The sequence below is a fragment of the Scyliorhinus torazame genome, chromosome 12 (assembly GCF_047496885.1).
Source record: "Scyliorhinus torazame isolate Kashiwa2021f chromosome 12, sScyTor2.1, whole genome shotgun sequence".
NCBI classification, from domain to species: Eukaryota; Metazoa; Chordata; class Chondrichthyes; order Carcharhiniformes; family Scyliorhinidae; genus Scyliorhinus; species Scyliorhinus torazame.
In genome coordinates, this window is record NC_092718.1 from 81,545,637 (window position 1) to 81,569,460 (window position 23,824).

General features: G+C 66.4%; 1 protein-coding gene across 2 annotated transcripts in view; it reads left to right on the forward strand.

The window, feature by feature from the left end:
• usf2l (upstream transcription factor 2, c-fos interacting-like) overlaps positions 1-23,824 on the forward strand; it is a 568,951-nt gene that overhangs the window by 17,857 nt on the left and 527,270 nt on the right. For both annotated transcript variants that reach the window (XM_072468923.1, XM_072468924.1), the window contains exon 2: positions 8,486-8,532. In XM_072468923.1, the coding sequence (XP_072325024.1) occupies positions 8,486-8,532 (47 nt within the window). The remainder of the gene's footprint in view (positions 1-8,485; positions 8,533-23,824) is intronic.

The window sequence follows — 23,824 nt, forward strand, 5'->3', positions numbered from 1 at the left end:
CAGCGGGCATCCCTGTCTTGTTCCCCTATATAATCGGAAATACTCCGATCTATGTCGACCTGTAACTACGCTTGCCGTTGGTGCCCCATAAAGTAGCCTAACCCAGCGAATAAACCCGTTCCCAAACCCAAACCTCCTTAACACTTCCCATAAATACTCCCACTCCACCCTATCAAATGCCTTCTCTGCGTCCATTGCCGCCACTATCTCTGCCTCCCCCTCCACTGAGGGCATCATTATCACCCCTAATAGTCGTCGCACGTTAACATTCAATTGTCTCCCTTTTACGAACCCTGTCTGGTCTTCGTGCACCACCCCCGGGACACAGTCCTCTATCCTCGATGCCAGCACCTTTGCTAGCAGTTTGGCGTCCACGTTCAAGAGTGAAATAGGTCTATAGGACCCACACTGCATCGGATCTTTGTCCCTCTTCAAAATTAGCGATATCGTCGCCTCCGACATTGTCGGGGGTAGTGTCCCCCCTTCTCTGGCCTCATTGAACGTCCTTGCCAACAACGGGGCCAACAAGTCCACATATTTTCTGTAGAATTCCACCGGGAACCCGTCTGGCCCCGGAGCCTTCCCTGCTTGCATGCTTCCCAGTCCCTTAATAACCTCGTCCACCTCAATCGGCGCCCCCAGGCCTGCCACCGCCTGCTCCTCCACTTTCGGGAACCTCAACTGGTCCAGGAACTGCCGCATCCACTCCTCTCCCTCTGGGGGCTGAGACCTATACAGTTCTTCATAAAAGGTCTTAAACACCTCATTTATCTTTCCTGCCCTTCGCACGGTGTCTCCCCTTTCATCCCTAATTCCTCCTATCTCCCTCGCTGCTGCCCTCTTTCGCAGTTGGTGCGCCAACAGGCGACTAGCCTTTTCCCCATATTCATACCTCCTCCCCTGTGCCTTCCTCCACAGTACCTCCGCCTTTCTGGTGGTCAGAAGGTCAAACTCGGTCTGGAGTCGTCTCCTCTCCCTGTACAGCTCCTCTTCCGGGGTCTCTGCAAATTCCCTGTCCATCCTTAAAATCTCCCCCAGTAATCTATCCCTTTCCTTGGCCTCTGTTTTCCTATTGTGGGCCCCAATGGAGATCAGCTCTCCTCTGACCACCGCTTTTAGTGCTTCCCAGACCACTCCCACAGGGACCTCGCCGTCGTCATTGACCTCCAGGTATCTCTCGATACATCCCCTCACTCTTGCACACACTCCCTCATCCGCCATCAGTCCCACATCTAATCGCCAGAGTGTTCCTGCTTCCTGTCCTCTCCTACGTCCAGGTCCACCCAATGTGGGGCATGATCCGAAACCGCTATGGCTGAGTATTCGGCTTCTTCCACCCTCGAGATCAACGACCTTCCTTGAACAAAAAAATCTATCCGGGAGTACACTTTATGGACGTGGGAGAAGAAGGAATACTCCCTAGCCCTGGGTCTAAGAAATCGCCATGGATCCACTCCCCCCATTTGGTCCATAAACCCCTTAAGTACCTTGGCCGCTGCCGGCCTTCTTCCAGTCCTTGAGCTGGATCTATCTAGCCCCGGGTCCAGCACCGTATTGAAGTCCCCTCCTAAAATCAAATTTCCTGCCTCCAGGTCCGGAATACGCCCCAGCATCCGTCTCATGAACCCCGCATCATCCCAATTTGGGGCATACACATTAACCAACACGACCTCCATTCCCTCCAGCCTACCACTCACCATTACATATCTACCTCCACTATCTGCTACGATGTTCTTTGCTTCAAATGCTACCCGTTTCCCCACCAAAATGGCCACCCCTCTGTTCTTTGCGTCCAGTCCTGAGTGGAACACCTGTCCCACCCATCCTTTCCTTAGCCTAACTTGGTCCGCCACCTTTAGGTGCGTCTCTTGGAGCATAACCACGTCTGCCCTTAGTCCTTTCAAATGCGCGAGCGCTCGGGCCCTTTTTATCGGCCCATTCAGGCCTCTCACGTTCCACGTGATCAGCCTCACTGGGGGGCTACCTGCCCCCCTCCCGTGTCGACTAGCCATTACCTTCTCTAGGCCAGTCCCATATCCCGCCTCCGCGCTCCCGCTCGCTCCCCCAGCGTCGCATTCCGCCCCCGACCACCTTCTCTTTAGCCATTTCCTTTTGGATTTCCGCAGCAGCAGCTGACTTCAACTGACCCCGGCTACTCCTGCTCGCTCCTCGGCCCCCCCCGGTGTGAGGGAACCCCCATCCGCCTTGCGCCTGTTTTCCCGCCTTATTCTTTCTGGCGCGGGAACATCCCTTTCCCCTCCCCCTCTCCTTCCCCATTCTCTGACTATGTCCCGCCTCTCCCCCCTCACCGGCGCCCACATTTCCCCAGTGTCCCCCCCCCTTCCCTGTTTACTTCTCGCTTAACTTTCACCATCCCATTAACAAAAACAATAATAACAACAATAACAGTTCCCTGCAGCATCAGTCCCTCAGTTCCGGTCCAGTTTCTCTTCATTGATGAAGGACCATGCTTCCTCCGCCGTCTCGAAATAATATTGTCTCTCCTGATGCGTGACCCATAGTCTTGCCGGCTGCAGCATCCCAAACTTCACCTTCCTTTTGTGCAAAACCTCTTTGGCTCGGTTGAAGCTCGCCCTCCTTCTCGCCACCTCCGCACTCCAATCCTGGTAGATCCTTACCACAGCATTCTCCCATCTGCTACTCCGCACCTTTTTGGCCCATCTCAGGACCTCTTCTCTGTCCTTAAGGCGGTAGAATCGCACGATTATCGCCCTCGGTGGTTCTCCCGCTTTTGGTCTTCTCGCCGGGATCCGATTTGCCCACTCCACCTCCATGGGGCCCGCAGGGGCCTCAGCACCCATCAGTGAGCTCAGCATCTTACTTGCGTACGCTCCACAGTCCACTCCTTCCACACCCTCCGGGAGACCTAGTATCCTAAGGTTCTTCCTTCGCGCTCCATTTTCAAGGGCCTCAATGCTGTCAGCACACTTTTTATGAAGTGCCTCGTGCGTCTGAGTCTTGACCGCCAGGCCCAGGACCTCGTCCTCAATACCTGACACCTTCTGCTCCACCACGCGAAGCTCAGTCTCCTGGGTCTTTAAAGTCTCCTTAAGCCCCTCGATTGCCTGTAACATCGGGGTCATTACCTCCTTCTTCAGCAGGTCCACGCACCGTCTCACCACCTCGTCCTGCTCAGGCCCCCATGTCGCCTGCGATTTCTCCGCCGCCATTTTGTTTCACTCCCTCTCTCTCTCTCTCTCTGATCTTCTGGCTGCAGATTCTTCGGGCTGCAGCCGCTGCCGCCGGTTTTTCCCTCCGTCTTTCGGGGGGGGGCTCCCTTCCCTCGCGCCTCGCACCGGGTTTTACGGCCGTCCAAGTCCCCGTTGGGGCTCTTAAAAGAGCCCGAAGTTCCGTCGGAGCTGGAGCCGCCGAAACGTGCGGCTAGCTCATCCCTGCCGCAACCGGAAGTCCACCTCAATTTGTTTTTGATAAATTTAGAGTACCCAATTATTTTTTTCCAATGCAGCGGCAATTTTGCGTAGCCAATCAACCTAGCCTGCACATCTTTGGGTTGTGGGGGTGAGACCCATGCACACACGGGGAGAATGTGCAAACTTCACACAGACAATGACCCGGAATCCAACCCGGGTCCTCAGCGCCGTAGGCAGCAGGACTAGCCACTGCGCCACCGTGCCACACTCTTATTTTGTTTTTTACCATTTGAAGTGGTAAGGGTCCTTCCTGATTACTCCCTTATTTTCCCTTTCTTTCATTTTGCTGATAGCATTTTTGATCCATGGGTGATTAATGGACATGTATCTTCAAGTCCAGCACCAGAGAGAATTAGGATTCAGAAGTTACAGGAGAGAACGTTCTGCTAGTCTGAACAGGTCACCCCAGACCTTTTGGCCCCAGTGCAGCAGATGGGGTGGGACTCGGTTTGAATGATTGGCTGGTGGCCAATGAATTGGCAAAACAGTTGTACTCTGCCCAGTAACAGGTGGTGAGTGGATCCTATTCCGGTGGGATGATTCTCAGAGTCTCAAGGAGCTCAGTTTGACTCCAGGAAGCACAGGGACAAGGACTGTCCTCTGTGTTTTCCCCAAAAGGACTGTGAGTGCTGTATTTCTGGAACTGCTAAGAACCTGAACAAATGAATCTACAGGAAAACCATTGCACGCTGCAAACAAAGACCAGGACTCCCCATCTCTCTCTCTCTCTCTCCAGAAAGGCTGTGAGTGCTGTCTATCTGAAAATACAGAGGCCTGAATGAATCTACAGTAAAGCCTCGGACTGAAAGTAGATCTAGACGAGGAGTAAGGTGCTGGAAACAACAATATGGAACCAAGAACCTTAATTCCTTTTATGATTTTTTTTAACCCCCTTTCTTCGTGTGTGTGTGTATATGTATATATATATATATAGAGGGTGGGGGAAAGTTAATGCGGGGAATTAGAAAATAGTTAACCAGTTGTAGTTGCTGCATATTTCATTATAGTTGTTGTTATAAATAAACAGTAATTATGTTTCCATTTACAAACCTGGTGACTGTAATTGTTGGGCAGCCAAGGATTTTGGGTATTTCCCTCAGAATTATTAGTTAATTCACTTGTGTTGTGACTCCGGGTGTATCGGGGCAAGAAGTAGGGCAGGCTAGGGGAAAGTGAGGGGGAATGGGCCTCGGTGAGGTGCTCTTTCAGAGGGTCGGTGCAAACTCTATGGGTCAAATGGCCTCCTGCACTCTAGGAATTCCATAGTGGTTCTCCTATGGAATTGACCACGTGCTAGCCCAGTGTGTCGTAACAAAGTTGACGGTTCTTTTTAATGTTCCAAATTTAGAGTCCCCGATTACTTTATTTCCAATTAAGGGGCAATTTAGCGAGGCCAATCCACCGATCCTGCACATCTTTTGGGTTGTAGGGGTGAGACCCAAGCAAACACGGGGAGAATGTGCAAACTCCACGCGGAGAGTGACCTGGGGCCGGGATCAAAGCCGGTTCCTCGGCGCCGTGAGGCAGCAGTGCTAACCACCGTGACACCCCCGTTGACAGTTCTATTAATGTGTAAACGATTAAGCATTTTCTATAACCCAATTTTGGCATGCATTAAATGTATTTAATCTAATTCATGGGGTGACGGTTTGCGAACAATCCAATTTCAATCTTGTGGCCCACTGAGATGAAGGGGGCCCAAATGGAAATGAGCCCTGAAAAGTGCAAGGTCATGCATTTTGGGTGCACTAACGAGGCAAGGGAATACATCATGAACAGTCGGATGCTGGGAAGGGACCTTGGGGACTTGTCCATCGATCCCTGAATACAGCCAAACAGATAGATAAAGTGGGTTAAGAAGACGTATGGGATCCTTGCCTTTATTAACCAAGGTATGGAATATAAGAGCAGCAAGGTTATGATGCAGCTGTAAAACATTGGTAAGGCCACAACTGGAGTACAATATGCAGTTCTGGTCGTCACACTATAGGAAGGAAGTGATTGCACTCGAGAGGGTGCAGAGGCGATTCACGAGGATGTTTCCTGGGTTGGAGTGTTTCAGCTATCAAGAGAGCTGGGTAGGCTGGAGGTTGTTTTCCTTAGAGCAGAGAAGGCTGCGGGGGGGGGGGGGGGGGGGGGGGGGGACCTGATCGAGGTGTACAAAGTTATGAGGGACAAAGGTAGGGCGGATAGGAAGAAGCATTTCCCCTCTGCGGAGGGGGTGCATAACCAGGGGATATATTAATTGATTTTGATTTGATTTATTGTCACATGTACCGAAGTACAGTGAAATATATTTTTCCCGTGGACAAGGGAACGTACATAGTACGTACATAGTAGACAAAAGAATAATCAACAGAGAACATTGACAAATGGTACATCGACAAACAGTGATTGGTTACAGTGCGGAACAAGGGGCCAAACAAAGCAAATACATGAGCAAGAGCAGCATAGGGCGTCGTGAGTAGTGTTCGTACAGGGAACAGATCAGTCCGAGGGGGAGTCGTTGAGGAGTCTTGTAGCTGTGGGGAAGAAGCTGTTCCTATGTCTGGATGTGCGGGTCTTCAGACTTCTGTACCTTCTGCCTGATGGAAGGGTCTGGAAGAAGGCAATGCCTGGGTGGGAGGGGTCTCTGATAATGCTGTCTGCCTTCCTGAGGCAGCGGGAGGTGTATACAGAATCAATGGGAGGGTGGCAAGCTTGTGTGATGCGCTGGGCTGAGTTCACCACACTCCGCAGATTCTTGCGATCTTGGACCGAGCATTGTCATACCAGACTGTGATGCAGCCGGGTAGGATGCTCTCTATCGCACAACTGTAGAAGTTAGTGAGAGTCGATGCAGACATGCCCAATTTTCTTTAGCTTCCATAGGAAGTAGAGACGTTGTTGGGCTTTCTTGACTATTGCATCAACGTAAGTGGACCAGGACAGACTGTTGGTGATGGTGACCCCAAGGAACTTAAAGCTATCGATCATTTCTACTTTAGAGCCATTGATAATGACGGGAGTGTATTTAGTGCTGCGCTTCCTGAAGTCGATGATCAGTTCCTTGGTCTTTCCAACATTTAGAGAAAGGTTGTTTTCGGTACACCCTGCAACCAAATGATTTACCTCCCTCCTGTAGTCTGATTCGTTGTTGTTTAGATACGGCCCACCACAGTCGTATCATCCGCAAACTTATAGATTGAGTTGGAGTTAAATCGTGCCACACAGTTATGTGTTTATAGGGAGTACAGTAGCGGACTGAGCATACATCCTTGTGGTGTTCCGGTATTGAGGACTATTGTGGAGGAGGTGCTGTTGCCTATCCTGATAGATTACGGTCTGTTGGTGAGGAAGTCGAGCATCCAGTTGCACAGGGAAAATGAAATGAAATGAAAATCGCTTATTGTCACGAGTAGGCTTCAAATGAAGTTACTGTGAAAAGCCCCTAGTTGCCACATTCTGGCGCCTGTTCGGTGAGGCTGGTATGGGAATTGAACCGTGCTGCTGGTCTGCCTTGGTCTGCTTTCAAAGCCAGAGATTTAGCCATGTGCTAAACAGCCCCTGTAGGGGCCAAGTCCAAGATTGCGGAGTTTGGTTATTAATCTTGTCGAGATAATGGTGTTGAAGGCGGAGCTGTAGTCTATGAACAGCAGTCTTACATAGGTGTCCTTGTTGTCGAGGTGTTCGAGTGTCGATTGCAGAGCCGGTGAGATAGCAACTGCTGTGGACCAGTTGCGGTGATAGCAAATTGCAGTGGGTTGAGATTGTCTGGGAGGCTGGCAGTGATCCGTCTCATGACTAGCCGCTCAAAGCATTTCATGATAACAGACGTCAGGGCCACCGGTCGGTAGTCATTGAGGCAGGCTACCTTGTTCCTCTTTGGTAATGGTATTATGGTGGCCTTCTTGAAGGAGGTCGGGACTTCAGAGCTCAGGAGTGAGGTGGTGAAGATATCTGTGAATACACTCGCCGGCTGGTCTGCGCAGGCTCGGAGTGCTCGCCCTGGGACTCCGTCGGGGCCCGTCGCTTTCCGCGGATTCACTTTCAAGAAGACGGCTCTTACCTCTGAGGCTGTAATAGTGGGTATGGGTGTGTCCAGGGCTGTTGGGGCGGGTGGCACTGATACATTGGCTGACTGCTCAAAGCGGGCATAGAACTTGTTCAGATCATCGGGTAGGGATGCTCCAGCCCCAGATATTCCGCCTGGCCTTGCTTTATAGCCTGTGATCTTGTTTAGGCCCTGCCATAGTCATCGAGGGTTAGTGCCGTTGGCCTGGGACTCTGGTTTGATGCGGTATTGTCTTTTTGCATCCCTGATGGCTTTACGTGAGTCGTACCTGTATTTCTTATATAGGTCAGGGTGGTCAGATTTGAACGCCTCCATCCAGGACTTCAGCAGGGAGTGAACCCTTCGGTTGAGTCAGGGTTTCTGATTGGGGAACACCCGTATTGTCATCTTTGGTACACAGTCCTCGACACACTTACTGATGAAGTCTGTGACTGGTTTCATATTCATCCAGGTTACTTGTCCTCGTTAAGGTCAAGGGCAGGAGATTATGAGGGGATATGAGGAAGAATGTTTTCACCCAGAGGGTGATGGGGATCTGGAGCTCGCTGCTTGAAAGGGTGGTGGAGGTGGGAGCCCTCAACATTTAAGCAGCCTTTAGATGAACATTTGAAATGCAATAGCATGCAAGGCTAAGGACAAAATGCTGGAAAATGGGATGAGAGTGAATAGGTGCTTGATGGCCAGTGCGGACATGATGGGCCGAAAGGCCTCTTTCAGGGCTGTAACACTCCATGACTCTATGGCTACTCACGCGGCCTGCTCACTAGCCTAGGTTGCCCAACACTGGTATTGAGAATGGGTGTGACGGCCCAGATTATGAGGCTCCCTCCCAGGTGTGGTGACCCAACCCCATGGACCTCTGTGTCAGAGGGAAAGGGGTTGGGGGAGGGGGGGGAAGGGGAGGCAGAGGGCTGAACCATTTCATCATCAACACTCCACACACGAGTCCTATCACATGCCGTTTTTTCTTTGCTTTCAGCCACGAGAAAGGACAAGAGACAGACGACAGTGTACAGCTTCAGGAAGGTGCGTCGCCAGGGTAACACGATCCAAAATGGCCGCCCGGTTACAGCATGTAATTACCCCTTCATCGTGTCTCCTCCCTCACTGCGATACCCTTCAAATCCTTAATCGTCTGCCCTATCCATTCCTCCTGAAAATCTTCACCTTTTGCCATCCTTTTCTTGTTTCCCCTGAGTAACGGGTCCACTGTCCCTACTGCAGTGTTGCTACCCGTCCCATTTTGGCATCACTGCTTCTCCTCTCTTATCACTGGAAACTCTTCCAGCCCCTGCAATCTCCCCAATCTCTTTAACTGCCTGCAGCCCTCCCGATCTCGGTACCCTCCTCCTGCATCAACAGCATTCCCCACCTCTGTAACCACCTCCAGGCAATACACCCCTCCATATCTCTGTAACCTTCCCCAGCCCCTGCAACCCTTCCGATCTCAGTAACCTCCTCCAGCCCCTACAACCCTCCCTATCTCAAAACCCCTTCTAGCCATGATGTGGGAATGCCGGATACTGGGGTGAGCACAGTAAGAAGTCTTACAACACCAGGTTAAAGTCCAACAGGTTTGTTTCAAATCACTAGCTTTCGGAGCGCTGCTCCTTCCTCAGGTGAACGAAGAGGTAGGTTCCAGAAACATATATATATAGATATATATAGACAAAGTCAAAGATGCAAGACGACACTTTGAATGCGAGCATTTGCAGGTAATAAAGTCTTTACAGATCCAGTACGAAGTCTTACAACACCAGGTTAAAGTCCAACAGGTTTGTTTCGATGTCACTAGCTTTCGGAGCGCTGCTCCTTCCTCAGGTGAGGAAGCAGTGCTCCGAAAGCTAGTGACATCGAAACAAACCTGTTGGAATTTAACCTGGTGTGGTAAGACTTCGTACTGTGCTCACCCCAGTCCAACGCCGGCATCTCCACATCATGGCTACCATTTACAGATCCAGAGAGAGGGGTAATCCCAGGTTAAAGAGGTGTGAATTGTCTCAAACCAGGACTGTTGCTGGGATTTCACAAGCCCAGGCCCGAATGTGGGGGGTGAATGGAATGCAACATGAATCCAAGGTCCTGGTTGAGGCCGTACTCGTGTGCGGAACTTGGCTGTAAATTTCTGCTTGCCGATTCTGCGTTGACGCGCGTCCTGAAGGCCGCCTTGGACAACACTTACCCGAACGCTTACCGACAGAGTACCCTTCGTCATCCAGTACTTCCCCGGAGCGGAGAAACTACGACACCTTCTTTACAGCCTTCAACACGTCATCGATGAAGACGAACATCTTGCCAAGGTCATCCCCACACCCCCACTACTTGCCTTCAAACAACCGCGGAACCTCAAACAAACCATTGTTTGCAGAAAACTACCCAGCCTTCAGAACAGTGACCACGACACCACACAACCCTGCCATGGCAATCTCTGCAAGACCTGCCAGATCATCAACATGGATACCACCATTACACATGAGAACACATACCACCAGGTACGCGGTATATACTCGTGCGACTCGGCCAACGTTGTCTACCTCATACGCTGCAGGAAAGGATGTCCCGAAGCGTGGTACATTGGCGAGACCATGCAGACGCTGCGACAACAAATGAACGGACATCGCGCAACAATCGCCAGACAGGAATGTTCCCTTCCGCCCGACTGGCCACCCCATTCCCGACTGTCCGCCCCCTCCCTTTTTTAAAAATAATCATTTTATTAAGATATTTTTGGTATAGAAACAACAACAAAATAAACAAGATACTGTCTGCCCCCCCCCCCCCGACTGTCTTCCCCACCCCCTCCCCGACTGTCCGCCCCGCCCCCTCCCCGACTGTCCGCCCCGTCCCCTCCCCGACTGTCTGCCCCGTCCCCTCCCCGACTGTCCGCCCCGCCCCCAACCCGACTGTCCGCCCGGTCCCCTCCTGACTGTCCTCCCCGTCCCCTCCCCGACTGTCCGACCCGCCCCCTCCCCGACTGTCCGCCCCGCCGCCTCCCCGACTGTCCGCCCCGCCGCCTCCCCGACTGTCCGCCTCCCCGACTGTCCGCCCCGTCCTCTCCCCGACTGTCCGCCCCGTCCCCTCCCCGACTGTCCGCCCCTTCCTCTCCCCGACTGTCCGTCCCGTCCTCTCCCCGACTGTCCGCTCCGCCCCCTCCCCGACTGTCCGCTCCGCCCCCTCCCTGACTGTCCGCCCCGCCCCCTCCCCGACTGTCCGCCCCGTCCCCTCCTGACTGTCCTCCCCGCCCCCTCCCCGACTGTCCGACCCGCCCCCTCCCCGACTGTCCGCCCCGCCCCCTCCCCGACTGTCTGCCCTGTCCCCTCCCCGACTCTCCGCCCCGCCCCCTCCCCGACTGTCCGCCTGGTCCCCTCCTGACTGTCCGCCCCGTCCCCTCCCCGACTGTCCGCCCCGCCGCCACCCCGACTGTCCGCCCCGCCGCCACCCCGACTGTCCGCCCCGTCCTCTCCCCGACTGTCCGCCCCGTCCCCTCCCCGACTGTCCGCTCCGTCCCCTCCCCGACTGTCCGCCCCGCCCCCTCCCCGACTGTCCGTCCCGTCCTCTCCCCGACTGTCCGTCCCGTCCTCTCCCCGACTGTCCGTCCCGTCCTCTCCCCGACTGTCCGCCCCGTCCCCTCCCCGACTGTCCGCCCCGTCCCCTCCCCGACTGTCCGCCCCGTCCTCTCCCCGACTGTCCGTCCCGTCCTCTCCCCGACTGTCCGTCCCGTCCTCTCCCCGACTGTCCGCCCCGTCCCCTCCCCGACTGTCCGCCCCGTCCCCTCCCCGACTGTCCGCCCCGTCCCCTCCCCGACTGTCCGCCCCGCCCCCTCCGCGACTGTCCGCCCCGCCCCTCCCCGACTGTCCGCCCCGCCCCCCTCCCCGACTGTCCGCCCCGCCCCCTCCCCGACTGTCCGCCCCGCCCCCTCCCCGACTGTCTGCCCCGTCCCCTCCCCGACTGTCCGCCCCGTCCCCTCCCCGACTGTCCGCACGGTCCCCTCCCGACTGTCCGCCCCGTCCCCTCCCGACTGTCCGCCCCGTCCCCTCCCGACTGTCCGCCCCGTCCCCTCCCCGACTGTCCGCCCCGCCCGACCCCCTCCCCGACTGTGTGCCCCGCCCCCACCCCGACTGTCCGCCCTGCCCCCTCCCCGACTGTCTGCCCCGTCCCCTCCCCGACTGTCCGCCCCGTCCCCTCCCCGACTGTCCGCCCCGTCCCCTCCCCGACTGTCCGCCCCGTCCCCTCCCCGACTGTCCGCCCCGTCCCCTCCCCGACTGTCCGCCCCGTCCTCTCCCCGACTGTCCGCCCCCGTCCCCTCCCCGACTGTCCGCCCCCTCCCCGACTGTCCGCCCCGCCCCCTCCCCGACTGTCTGCCCCGCCCCCTCCCCGACTGTCTGCCCTCCCCCTCCCCGACTGTCCGCCCCGCCCCCTCCCCGACTGTCCGCCCGGTCCCCTCATGACTGTCCTCTCCGCCCCCTCCCCGACTGTCCGCCCCGCCCCCTCCCTGACTGTCCGCCCCGCCCCCTCCCTGACTGTCCGCCCCGCCCCCTCCCCGACTGTCCGCCCCGTCCCCTCCCCGACTGTCCGCCCGGTCCCCTCCCCGACTGTCCGCCCGGTCCCCTCCCCGAGTGTCTGCCCGGTCCCCTCCCTGACTGCCCGCCCCGTCCCCTCCCGACTGTCCGCCCCGTCCCCTCCCCGACTGTCCGCCGCCGTCCGCTCCCCGACTGTCCGCCCCGTCCCCTCCCCGACTGTCCGCCGCGCCGCCTCCCCGACTGTCCGCCCCGTTCCCTCCCCGACTGTCCGCCCCGTCCCCTCCCCCGACTGTCCGCCCCGTCCCCTCCCCGACTGTCCGCCCCGTCTTCTCCCCGACTGTCCGCCCCGTCCTCTCCCCGACTGTCCGCCCCGTCCCCTCCCCGACTGTCCGCCCCGTCCCCTCCCCGACTGTCCGCCCCGTCCCCTCCCCGACTGTCCGCCCCGTCCCCTCCCCGGCTGTCCGCCCCTTCCCCTCCCCGACTGTCCGCCCCGTCCTCTCCCCGACTGTCCGCCCCGTCCCCTCCCCGACTGTCCGCCCCCTCCCCGACTGTCCGCCCCGCCCCCTCCCCGACTGTCCGCCCCCGCCCCCTCCCCGACTGTCCGCCCCGTCCCCTCCCCGACTGTCCGCCCCGTCCCCTCCCCGACTGTCCGCCCGGTCCCCTCCCCGACTGTCTGCCCGGTCCCCTCCCTGACTGCCCGCCCCGTCCCCTCCCGACTGTCCGCCCGGTCCCCTCCCCGACTGTCCGCCCCGCCCCCTCCCCGACTGACTGCCCCGTCCCCTCCCCGACTGTCCGCCCCGCCCCCTCCCCGACTGTCCGCCCGGTCCCCTCCTGAATGTCCTCCCCGCCCCCTCCCCGACTGTCCGACCCGCCCGCTCCCCGACTGTCCGCCCCGCCCCCTCCCCGACTGTCCGCCTGGTCCCCTCCTGACTGTCCGCCCCGTCCCCTCCCCGACTCTCCGCCCCGCCCCCTCCCCGACTGTCCGACTGGTCCCCTCCTGACTGTCCGCCCCGTCCCCTCCCCGACTGTCCGCCCCGTCCCTTCCCCGACTGTCCGTGCCGTCCTCTCCCCGACTGTCCGTCCCGTCCTCTCCCCGACTGTCCTCCCCGCCCTCTCCCCGACTGTCCGCCCCGTCCCCTCCCCGACTGTCCGCCCCGTCCCCTCCCTGACTGTCCGCCCCGCCCCCTCCGCGACTGGCCGCCCCGCCCCTCCCCGACTGTCCGCCCCGCCCCCTCCCCGACTGTCCGCCCCGCCCCCTCCCCGACTGTCCGCCCCGCCCCCTCCCCGACTGTCCGCCCCGCCCCCTCCCCGACTGTCCGCCCCGCCCCCTCCCCGACTGTCTGCCCCGTCCCCTCCCCGACTGTCCGCCCGGTCCCCTCCCCGACTGTCCGCCCGGTCCCCTCCCCGACTGTCCGCCCCGCCCCCTCCCCGACTGTCCGCCGCCCGCCCCCTCCGCCCGACTGTCCGCCCCGCCCCCTCCCCGACTGTCCGCCCCGTCCCCTCCCCGACTGTCCGCCCTGCCCCCTCCCCGACTGTCCGCCCGGTCCCCTCCTGACTGTCCTCCCCGCCCCCTCCCCGACTGTCCGACCCGCCCCCTCCCCGACTGTCCGCCCCGCCCCCTCCCCGACTGTCTGCCCCGTCCCCTCCCCGACTCTCCGCCCCGCCCCCTCCCCGACTGTCCGCCCGGTCACCTCCCCGACTGTCAGCCCCGTCCCCTCCCCGACTGTCAGCCCCGTCCCCTCCCCGACTGTCCGCCCCGTCCCCTCCCCGACTGTCCGCCCCGTCCCCTCCCCGACTGTCCGCCCCGTCCCCTCCCCGACTGTCCGCCCCGCCGCCACCCCGACTGTCCGCCCCGCCGCCACCCCCGACTGTCCGTGCCGTCCTCTCCCCGACTGTCCGTCCCGTCCTCTCCCCGACTGTCCTCCCCGCCCTCTCCCCGACTGTCCGCCCCGTCCCCTCCCCGACTGTCCGCCCCGTCCCCTCCCTGACTGTCCGCCCCGCCCCCTCCGCGACTGTCCGCCCCGCCCCTCCCCGACTGTCCGCCCCGCCCCCTCCCCGACTGTCCGCCCCGCCCCCTCCCCGACTGTCCGCCCCGCCCCCTCCCCGACTGTCCGCCCCGCCCCCTCCCCGACTGTCTGCCCCGTCCCCTCCCCGACTGTCCGCCCGGTCCCCTCCCCGACTGTCCGCCCCGCCCCCTCCCCGACTGTCCGCCCCGCCCCCGTCCCCGACTGTCCGCCCCGCCCCCTCCCCGACTGTCTGCCCCGTCCCCTCCCCGACTGTCCGCCCTGCCCCCTCCCCGACTGTCCGCCCGGTCCCCTCCTGACTGTCCTCCCCGCCCCCTCCCCGACTGTCCGACCCGCCCCCTCCCCGACTGTCCGCCCCGCCCCCTCCCCGACTGTCTGCCCTGTCCCCTCCCCGACTCTCCGCCCCGCCGCCACCCCCGACTGTCCGCCCCGCCGCCACCCCGACTGTCCGCCCCGCCCCCTCCCCGACTGTCCGCCCCGTCCTCTCCCCGACTGTCCGTCCCGTCCTCTCCCCGACTGTCCGTCCCGTCCTCTCCCCGACTGTCCGTCCCGTCCTCTCCCCGACTGTCCGCCCCGTCCCCTCCCCGACTATCCGCCCCGTCCTCTCCCCGACTGTCCGTCCCGTCCTCTCCCCGACTGTCCGTCCCCGTCCTCTCCCCGACTGTCCGTCCCGTCCTCTCCCCGACTGTCCGTCCAGTCCTCTCCCCGACTGTCCGTCCCGTCCTCTCCCCGACTGTCCGTCCAGTCCGCTCCCCGACTGTCCGCCCCGTCCCCTCCCCGACTGTCCGCCCCGTCCCCTCCCCGACTGTCCGCCCCGTCCCCTCCCCGACTGTCCTCCCCGCCCCATCCGCGACTGGCCTCCCCGCCCCTCCCCGACTGTCCGCCCCGTCCCCTCCCCGACTGTCCGCCCCGCCCCCTCCCCGACTGTCCGCCCCGCCCCCTCCCCGACTGTCCGCCCCGCCCCCTCCCCGACTGTCCGCCCCGCCCCCTCCCCGACTGTCCGCCCCGTCCCCTCCCCGACTGTCTGCCCCGTCCCCTCCCCGACTGTCTGCCCCGTCCCCTCCCCGACTGTCCGCACGGTCCCCTCCCGACTGTCCGCCCCGTCCCCTCCCGACTGTCCGCCCCGTCCCCTCCCCGACTGTCCGCCCCGCCCGACCCCCTCCCCGACTGTCTGCCCCGCCCCCACCCCGACTGTCCGCCCTGCCCCCTCCCCGACTGCCTGCCCCGTCCCCTCCCCGACTGTCCGCTCCGTCCCCTCCCCGACTGTCCGCCGCGCCGCGTCCCCGACTGTCCGCCCCGTCCCCTCCCCGACTGTCCGTCCCGTCCTCTCCCCGACTGTCCGTCCCGTCCTCTCCCCGACTGTCCGTCCCGTCCTCTCCCCGACTGTCCCCTCCCCGACTGTCCGCCCCGTCCCCTCCCCGACTGTCCGCCCCGTCCCCTCCCCGACTGTCCGCCCCGCCCCATCCGCGACTGGCCTCCCCGCCCCTCCCCGACTGTCCGCCCCGCCCCCCTCCCCGACTGTCCGCCCCGCCCCCTCCCCGACTGTCCGCCCCGCCCCCTCCCCGACTGTCTGCCCCATCCCCTCCCCGACTGTCTGCCCCGTCCCCTCCCCGACTGTCCGCACGGTCCCCCTCCCGACTGTCCGCCCCGTCCCCTCCCGACTGTCCGCCCCGTCCCCTCCCCGACTGTCCGCCCCGCCCGACCCCCTCCCCGACTGTCTGCCCCGCCCCCACCCCGACTGTCCGCCCTGCCAGCTCCCCGACTGCCTGCCCCGTCCCCTCCCCGACTGTCCGCTCCGTCCCCTCCCCGACTGTCCGCCGCGCCGCCTCCCCGACTGTCCGCCCCGTCCCCTCCCCGACTGTCCGCCCTGTCCCCTCCCCGACTGTCCGCCCCGTCCCCTCCCCGACTGTCCGGCCCGTCCCCTCCCCGACTGTCCGCCCCGTCCTCTCCCCGACTGTCCGCCCCGTCCCCTCCCCGACTGTCCGCCCCGTCCCCTCCCCGACTGTCCGCCCCGTCCCCTCCCCGACTGTCCGCCCCGTCCCCTCCCCGACTGTCCGCCCCGTCCCCTCCCCGACTGTCCGCCCCGTCCCCTCCCCGACTGTCCGCCCCGTCCCCTCCCCGACTGTCCGCCCCGTCCCCTCCCCGACTGTCCGCCCCGTCCCCTCCCCGACTGTCTGCCCCGTCCTCTCCCCGACTGTCCGCCCCGTCCTCTCCCCGACTGTCCTCCCCGTCCCCTCCCCGACTGTCCGCCCCTCCCCGACTGTCTGCCCCGCCCCCCTCCCCGACTGTCCGCCCCGCCCCCTCCCCGACTGTCCGCCCCGCCCCCTCCCCGACTGTCCGCCCCGCCCCCTCCCCGACTGTCTGCCCCGTCCCCTCCCCGACTGTCTGCCCCGTTCCCTCCCCGACTGTCCGCACGGTCCCCTCCCGACTGTCCGCCCCGTCCCCTCCCGACTGTCCGCCCCGTCCCCTCCCCGACTGTCCGCCCCGCCCGACCCCCTCCCCGACTGTCTGCCCCGCCCCCACTCCGACTGTCCGCCCTGCCCCCTCCCCGACTGCCTGCCCCGTCCCCTCCCCGACTGTCCGCTCCGTCCCCTCCCCGACTGTCCGCCGCGCCGCGTCCCCGACTGTCCGCCCCGTCCCCTCCCCGACTGTCCGTCCCGTCCTCTCCCCGACTGTCCGTCCCGTCCTCTCCCCGACTGTCCGTCCCGTCCTCTCCCCGACTGTCCGCCCCGTCCAATCCCCGACTGTCCGCCCCGTCCCCTCCCCGACTGTCCGCCCTGTCCCCTCCCCGACTGTCCGCCCCGCCCCATCCGCGACTGGCCTCCCTGCCCCTCCCCGACTGTCCGCCCCGCCCCCCTCCCCGACTGTCCGCCCCGCCCCCTCCCCGACTGTCCGCCCCGCCCCCTCCCCGACTGTCTGCCCCGTCCCCTCCCCGACTGTCTGCCCCGTCCCCTCCCCGACTGTCCGCACGGTCCCCTCCCGACTGTCCGCCCCGTCCCCTCCCGACTGTCCGCCCCGTCCCCTCCCCGACTGTCCGCCCCGCCCGACCCCCTCCCCGACTGTCTGCCCCGCCCCCACCCCGACTGTCCGCCCTGCCAGCTCCCCGACTGCCTGCCCCGTCCCCTCCCCGACTGTCCGCTCCGTCCCCTCCCCGACTGTCCGCCGCGCCGCCTCCCCGACTGTCCGCCCCGTCCCCTCCCCGACTGTCCGCCCTGTCCCCTCCCCGACTGTGCGCCCCGTCCCCTCCCCGACTGTCCGCCCCGTCCCCTCCCCGACTGTCCGCCCCGTCCTCTCCCCGATTGTCCGCCCCGTCCCCTCCCCGACTGTCCGCCCCGTTCCCTCCCCGACTGTCCGCCCCGTCCCCTCCCCGACTGTCCGCCCCGTCCCCTCCCCGACTGTCCGCCCCGTCCCCTCCCCGACTGTCCGCCCCGTCCCCTCCCCGACTGTCCGCCCCGTCCCCTCCCCGACTGTCCGCCCCGTCCCCTCCCCGACTGTCCGCCCCGTCCTCTCCCCGACTGTCCTCCCCGTCCCCTCCCCGACTGTCCGCCCCCTCCCCGACTGTCCGCCCCGCCCCCTCCCCGACTGTCTGCCCCGCCCCCTCTCCGACTGTCTGCCCCGCCCCCTCCCCGACTGTCCGCCCCGCCCCCTCCCCGACTGTCAGCCCGGTCCCCTCCTGACTGTCCTCTCCGCCCCCTCCCCGACTGTCCGCCCCGCCCCCTCCCTGACTGTCCGCCCCGCCCCCTCCCCGACTGTCCGCCCCGTCCCCTCCCCGACTGTCCGCCCCGTCCCCTCCCCGACTGTCCGCCCCGTCCCCTCCCGACTGTCCGCCCCGTCCCCTCCCCGACTGTCCGCCCTGTCCCCTCCCCGACTGTCCGCCCCGCCCCATCCGCGACTGGCCTCCCTGCCCCTCCCCGACTGTCCGCCCCGCCCCCCTCCCCGACTGTCCGCCCCGCCCCCTCCCCGACTGTCCGCCGCGCCGCGTCCCCGACTGTCCGCCGCGCCGCGTCCCCGACTGTCCGCCCCGTCCCCTCCCCGACTGTCCGTCCCGTCCTCTCCCCGACTGTCCGTCCCGTCCTCTCCCCGACTGTCCGTCCCGTCCTCTCCCCGACTGTCCGCCCCGTCCAATCCCCGACTGTCCGCCCCGTCCCCTCCCCGACTGTCCGCCCTGTCCCCTCCCCGACTGTCCGCCCCGCCCCATCCGCGACTGGCCTCCCTGCCCCTCCCCGACTGTCCGCCCCGCCCCCCTCCCCGACTGTCCGCCCCGCCCCCTCCCCGACTGTCCGCCCCGCCCCCTCCCCGACTGTCTGCCCCGTCCCCTCCCCGACTGTCTGCCCCGTCCCCTCCCCGACTGTCCGCACGGTCCCCTCCCGACTGTCCGCCCCGTCCCCTCCCGACTGTCCGCCCCGTCCCCTCCCCGACTGTCCGCCCCGCCCGACCCCCTCCCCGACTGTCTGCCCCGCCCCCACCCCGACTGTCCGCCCTGCCAGCTCCCCGACTGCCTGCCCCGTCCCCTCCCCGACTGTCCGCTCCGTCCCCTCCCCGACTGTCCGCCGCGCCGCCTCCCCGACTGTCCGCCCCGTCCCCTCCCCGACTGTCCGCCCTGTCCCCTCCCCGACTGTGCGCCCCGTCCCCTCCCCGACTGTCCGCCCCGTCCCCTCCCCGACTGTCCGCCCCGTCCTCTCCCCGATTGTCCGCCCCGTCCTCTCCCCGACTGTCCGTCCCGTCCTCTCCCCGACTGTCCGTCCCGTCCTCTCCCCGACTGTCCGCCCCGTCCAATCCCCGACTGTCCGCCCCGTCCCCTCCCCGACTGTCCGCCCTGTCCCCTCCCCGACTGTCCGCCCCGCCCCATCCGCGACTGGCCTCCCTGCCCCTCCCCGACTGTCCGCCCCGCCCCCCTCCCCGACTGTCCGCCCCGCCCCCTCCCCGACTGTCCGCCCCGCCCCCTCCCCGACTGTCTGCCCCGTCCCCTCCCCGACTGTCTGCCCCGTCCCCTCCCCGACTGTCCGCACGGTCCCCTCCCGACTGTCCGCCCCGTCCCCTCCCGACTGTCCGCCCCGTCCCCTCCCCGACTGTCCGCCCCGCCCGACCCCCTCCCCGACTGTCTGCCCCGCCCCCACCCCGACTGTCCGCCCTGCCAGCTCCCCGACTGCCTGCCCCGTCCCCTCCCCGACTGTCCGCTCCGTCCCCTCCCCGACTGTCCGCCGCGCCGCCTCCCCGACTGTCCGCCCCGTCCCCTCCCCGACTGTCCGCCCTGTCCCCTCCCCGACTGTGCGCCCCGTCCCCTCCCCGACTGTCCGCCCCGTCCCCTCCCCGACTGTCCGCCCCGTCCTCTCCCCGATTGTCCGCCCCGTCCCCTCCCCGACTGTCCGCCCCGTTCCCTCCCCGACTGTCCGCCCCGTCCCCTCCCCGACTGTCCGCCCCGTCCCCTCCCCGACTGTCCGCCCCGTCCCCTCCCCGACTGTCCGCCCCGTCCCCTCCCCGACTGTCCGCCCCGTCCCCTCCCCGACTGTCCGCCCCGTCCCCTCCCCGACTGTCCGCCCCGTCCCCTCCCCGACTGTCCGCCCCGTCCTCTCCCCGACTGTCCTCCCCGTCCCCTCCCCGACTGTCCGCCCCCTCCCCGACTGTCCGCCCCGCCCCCTCCCCGACTGTCTGCCCCGCCCCCTCTCCGACTGTCTGCCCCGCCCCCTCCCCGACTGTCCGCCCCGCCCCCTCCCCGACTGTCAGCCCGGTCCCCTCCTGACTGTCCTCTCCGCCCCCTCCCCGACTGTCCGCCCCGCCCCCTCCCTGACTGTCCGCCCCGCCCCCTCCCCGACTGTCCGCCCCGTCCCCTCCCCGACTGTCCGCCCCGTCCCCTCCCCGACTGTCCGCCCCGTCCCCTCCCGACTGTCCGCCCCGTCCCCTCCCCGACTGTCCGCCCTGTCCCCTCCCCGACTGTCCGCCCCGCCCCATCCGCGACTGGCCTCCCTGCCCCTCCCCGACTGTCCGCCCCGCCCCCCTCCCCGACTGTCCGCCCCGCCCCCTCCCCGACTGTCCGCCGCGCCGCGTCCCCGACTGTCCGCCGCGCCGCGTCCCCGACTGTCCGCCCCGTCCCCTCCCCGACTGTCCGTCCCGTCCTCTCCCCGACTGTCCGTCCCGTCCTCTCCCCGACTGTCCGTCCCGTCCTCTCCCCGACTGTCCGCCCCGTCCAATCCCCGACTGTCCGCCCCGTCCCCTCCCCGACTGTCCGCCCTGTCCCCTCCCCGACTGTCCGCCCCGCCCCATCCGCGACTGGCCTCCCTGCCCCTCCCCGACTGTCCGCCCCGCCCCCCTCCCCGACTGTCCGCCCCGCCCCCTCCCCGACTGTCCGCCCCGCCCCCTCCCCGACTGTCTGCCCCGTCCCCTCCCCGACTGTCTGCCCCGTCCCCTCCCCGACTGTCCGCACGGTCCCCTCCCGACTGTCCGCCCCGTCCCCTCCCGACTGTCCGCCCCGTCCCCTCCCCGACTGTCCGCCCCGCCCGACCCCCTCCCCGACTGTCTGCCCCGCCCCCACCCCGACTGTCCGCCCTGCCAGCTCCCCGACTGCCTGCCCCGTCCCCTCCCCGACTGTCCGCTCCGTCCCCTCCCCGACTGTCCGCCGCGCCGCCTCCCCGACTGTCCGCCCCGTCCCCTCCCCGACTGTCCGCCCTGTCCCCTCCCCGACTGTGCGCCCCGTCCCCTCCCCGACTGTCCGCCCCGTCCCCTCCCCGACTGTCCGCCCCGTCCTCTCCCCGATTGTCCGCCCCGTCCCCTCCCCGACTGTCCGCCCCGTTCCCTCCCCGACTGTCCGCCCCGTCCCCTCCCCGACTGTCCGCCCCGTCCCCTCCCCGACTGTCCGCCCCGTCCCCTCCCCGACTGTCCGCCCCGTCCCCTCCCCGACTGTCCGCCCCGTCCCCTCCCCGACTGTCCGCCCCGTCCCCTCCCCGACTGTCCGCCCCGTCCTCTCCCCGACTGTCCTCCCCGTCCCCTCCCCGACTGTCCGCCCCCTCCCCGACTGTCCGCCCCGCCCCCTCCCCGACTGTCTGCCCCGCCCCCTCTCCGACTGTCTGCCCCGCCCCCTCCCCGACTGTCCGCCCCGCCCCCTCCCCGACTGTCAGCCCGGTCCCCTCCTGACTGTCCTCTCCGCCCCCTCCCCGACTGTCCGCCCCGCCCCCTCCCTGACTGTCCGCCCCGCCCCCTCCCCGACTGTCCGCCCCGTCCCCTCCCCGACTGTCCGCCCCGTCCCCTCCCCGACTGTCCGCCCCGTCCCCTCCCGACTGTCCGCCCCGTCCCCTCCCCGACTGTCCGCCCCGTCCTCTCCCCGACTGTCCGCCCCGTCCTCTCCCCGACTGTCCGCCCCGTCCCCTCCCCGACTGTCCGCCCCGCCCCCTCCCCGACTTCCGCCCCGCCCCCTCCCCGACTGTCCGCCCCGCCCCCTCCCCGACTGTCCGCCCCGCCCAATCCCCGACTGTCCGCCTGGTCCCCTCCAGACTGTCTACCCCGCCCCCTCCCCGACTGTCCGCCCCGCCCCCTCCCCGACTGTCCTCCCCGCCCCCTCTCCGACTGTCCGCCCCGTCCCCTCCCCGACTGTCCGCCCTGCCCCCTCCCCGACTGTCCGCCCCGCCCGACCCCCTCCTGACTGTCCTCCCCGTCCCCTCCCCGACTGTCCGCCCCGCCGCCTCCCCGACTGTCCGCCCCGCCGCCTCCCCGACTGTCCGCCCCGCCGCCTCCCCGACTGTCCGCCCCGCCGCCTCCCCGATTGTCCGCCCCGTCCCCTCCCCGACTGTCCGCCCCGTCCCCTCCCCGACTGTCCGCCCCGTCCCCTCCCCGACTGTCCGCCCCGTCCCCTTCCCGACTGTCCGCCCCGTCCCCTCCCCGACTGTCCGCCCCGTCCCCTCCCCGACTGTCCGCCCCGTCCCCTCCCCGACTGTCCGCCCCGTCCCCTCCCCGACTGTCCGCCCCGTCCTCTCCCCGACTGTCCTCCCCGTCCCCTCCCCGACTGTCCGCCCCCTCCCCGACTGTCCGCCCCGCCCCCTCCCCGACTGTCTGCCCCGCCCCCTCTCCGACTGTCTGCCCCGCCCCCTCCCCGACTGTCCGCCCCGCCCCCTCCCCGACTGTCAGCCCGGTCCCCTCCTGACTGTCCTCTCCGCCCCCTCCCCGACTGTCCGCCCCGCCCCCTCCCTGACTGTCCGCCCCGCCCCCTCCCCGACTGTCCGCCCCGTCCCCTCCCCGACTGTCCGCCCCGTCCCCTCCCCGACTGTCCGCCCCGTCCCCTCCCGACTGTCCGCCCCGTCCCCTCCCCGACTTTCCGCCCCGTCCTCTCCCCGACTGTCCGCCCCGTCCTCTCCCCGACTGTCCGCCCCGTCCCCTCCCCGACTGTCCGCCCCGCCCCCTCCCCGACTGTCCGCCCCGCCCCCTCCCCGACTGTCCGCCCCGCCCCCTCCCCGACTGTCCGCCCCGCCCAATCCCCGACTGTCCGCCTGGTCCCCTCCAGACTGTCTACCCCGCCCCCTCCCCGACTGTCCGCCCCGCCCCCTCCCCGACTGTCCTCCCCGCCCCCTCTCCGACTGTCCGCCCCGTCCCCTCCCCGACTGTCCGCCCTGCCCCCTCCCCGACTGTCCGCCCCGCCCGACCCCCTCCTGACTGTCCTCCCCGTCCCCTCCCCGACTGTCCGCCCCGCCGCCTCCCCGACTGTCCGCCCCGCCGCCTCCCCGACTGTCCGCCCCGCCGCCTCCCCGACTGTCCGCCCCGCCGCCTCCCCGACTGTCCGCCCCGCCGCCTCCCCGACTGTCCGCCCCGCCGCCTCCCCGACTGTCCGCCCCGTCCCCTCCCCGACTGTCCGCCCCGTCCCCTCCCCGACTGTCCGCCCCGTCGCCTCCCCGACTGTCCGCCCCGTCCCCTCCCCGACTGTCCGCCCCGTCCCCTCCCTGACTGTCCGCCCCGTCCCCTCCCCGACTGTCCGCCCCGTCCCCTCCCCGACTGTCCGCCCCGTCCCCTCCCCGACTGTCCGCCCGGTCTTCTCCCCGACTGTCCGCCCGGTCCCCTCCCCGACTGTCCGCCCCTTCCTCTCCCCGACTGTCCGCCCCGCCGCCTCCCCGACTGTCCGCCCCGTCCCCTCCCTGACTGTCCGCCCCTTCCTCTCCCCGACTGTCCGCCCCTTCCTCTCCCCGACTGTCCGCCCCGTCCCCTCCCCGACTGTCCGCCCCTTCCTCTCCCCGACTGTCCGCCCGGTCCCCTCCCCGACTGTCCGCCCCTTCCTCTCCCCGACTGTCCGCCCCGCCGCCTCCCCGACTGTCCGCCCCGTCCCCTCCCCGACTGTCCGCCCCTTCCTCTCCCCGACTGTCCGCCCCTTCCTCTCCCCGACTGTCCGCCCCGTCCTCTCCCCGACTGTCCGCCCCGCCCCCTCCCCGACTGTCTGCCCCGTCCCCTCCCCGACTGTCTGCCCCGTCCCCTCCCCGACTGTCCGCACGGTCCCCTCCCGACTGTCCGCCCCGTCCCCTCCCGACTGTCCGCCCCGTCCCCTCCCCGACTGTCCGCCCCGCCCGACCCCCTCCCCGACTGTCTGCCCCGCCCCCACCCCGACTGTCCGCCCTGCCCCCTCCCCGACTGCCTGCCCCGTCCCCTCCCCGACTGTCCGCTCCGTCCCCTCCCCGACTGTCCGCCACGCCGCGTCCCCGACTGTCCGCCCCGTGCCCTCCCCGACTGTCCGTCCCGTCCTCTCCCCGACTGTCCGTCCCGTCCTCTCCCCGACTGTCCGTCCCGTCCTCTCCCCGACTGTCC